This window comes from Malurus melanocephalus, unplaced genomic scaffold, assembly GCF_030028575.1.
Source record: "Malurus melanocephalus ecotype Western Australia unplaced genomic scaffold, MMel_1.1 scaffold_1154, whole genome shotgun sequence".
Lineage (NCBI taxonomy): Eukaryota > Metazoa > Chordata > Aves > Passeriformes > Maluridae > Malurus > Malurus melanocephalus.
In genome coordinates, this window is record NW_026624386.1 from 65,978 (window position 1) to 67,149 (window position 1,172).

At 58.4% G+C, this 1,172-nt stretch overlaps 1 protein-coding gene across 1 annotated transcript in view; it reads right to left on the reverse strand.

Moving 5' to 3' along the window:
• Nucleotides 1-1,172, reverse strand: part of MYO18B (myosin XVIIIB) — a gene marked incomplete at its 5' end in the record, with an annotated part of 49,494 nt that overhangs the window by 33,997 nt on the left and 14,325 nt on the right. Inside the window, one exon of the mRNA XM_057387174.1 lies at nucleotides 465-653. Coding sequence (XP_057243157.1) covers nucleotides 465-653 — 189 coding nt within the window. The remainder of the gene's footprint in view (nucleotides 1-464; nucleotides 654-1,172) is intronic.

Genomic DNA, 1,172 nt, shown 5'->3' on the forward strand with positions numbered 1-1,172 from the left:
CCTGCTGGGACATTCTGTGCACAGCAAAGGGCACCGGGCACGGAGGGGACCAGGATGGAGAGAAACCCCTGCAGTGAGGGCGGGGAGATGAGCTGAAGGTGGCCAGATGCCACCCCAGCCCCGCGTGCCAGGCAGGATATGCCCTGAGCCTCCTGCACAGCTCTCTCCCTCCATGGCATYTGTGGTCAGTGTGGTCAGTGTGGTCAGTGCAAGTCCAGTTTCATGAGGGGAGCAGGAGGGAGCTCCACTGGAACTGCAGCCAGAGAGCTCAGGCACGAGAGGGGCTCAGAGCCCCTGCAAAAAGCAGGAATAAAAACTGGGGGGATTTCTGAGTGGGAAAATTCCTGAATTAGGGCATTCCTTGCCTGCTGGTGAGAAGCARGYKATGAACAAAGRGCTGATCCAAGGGCAGGGAGCAGCRGGWGGGATGGGCACAGCCCTGGGCAGGGTCTGGACGTACCCACACGGTGCAGGCGCAGGGCATCCAGGAGCTGGGTCCCCTCCAGCTGTGTCCGCAGGGCCACCACGTCCAGCTGAGGGGCTGTGTCCAGTGGTGCTGGGGACCCAGGGACCGGCCCTTCCCAGCCCAGTCCTGGCAGGACGCAGTGGACAAAGTGCAGCTGCGACCGGCGGAGGAGGTTGGTGAGGGCGTCCTGGAGGGCAGAAAAGGTCAGTGGGGATGGAGGGGACAGAGGGTCAGCACGTGGTGAGCTGAGAACGGCTCCAGTAAAGGGGAGAACAAGGGTGCTTAGCAGGACCCGTCCTCCAAATGGCCCACTCTCTCAGCTGATGGCCACAAAAATTATCAGGATTTACAGGATCGTGGAATGGTTTGGACTGGAAGGGTTAAAGATCATCGTGGCTGAGGGATGCGATTTGCCAAGGACAGGTGAGATCCCAAAGTGTGCTGGTCAGGGAGTCAGCACAGCCTGAGCCTCACTGAGAGAGAGTTTGGACACCTCATCACGTGTGAAAGCAGCGAGAGCCTGGCGTGTGCCCAGCGCTGAGAGATGGGCACTGTCTGAGCCCTTCCGAGGATTACAGCAGAGAGGTGTGAGTGTGATCTGTGTGTAAACTGTGTGTGATCTGTGAGTAAACTGTGCGTGATCTGTGTGTGTGCTCTGTGTGTAAACTATGTGTGATCTGTGTGTGTAATCTGTGAGTAAACTGTG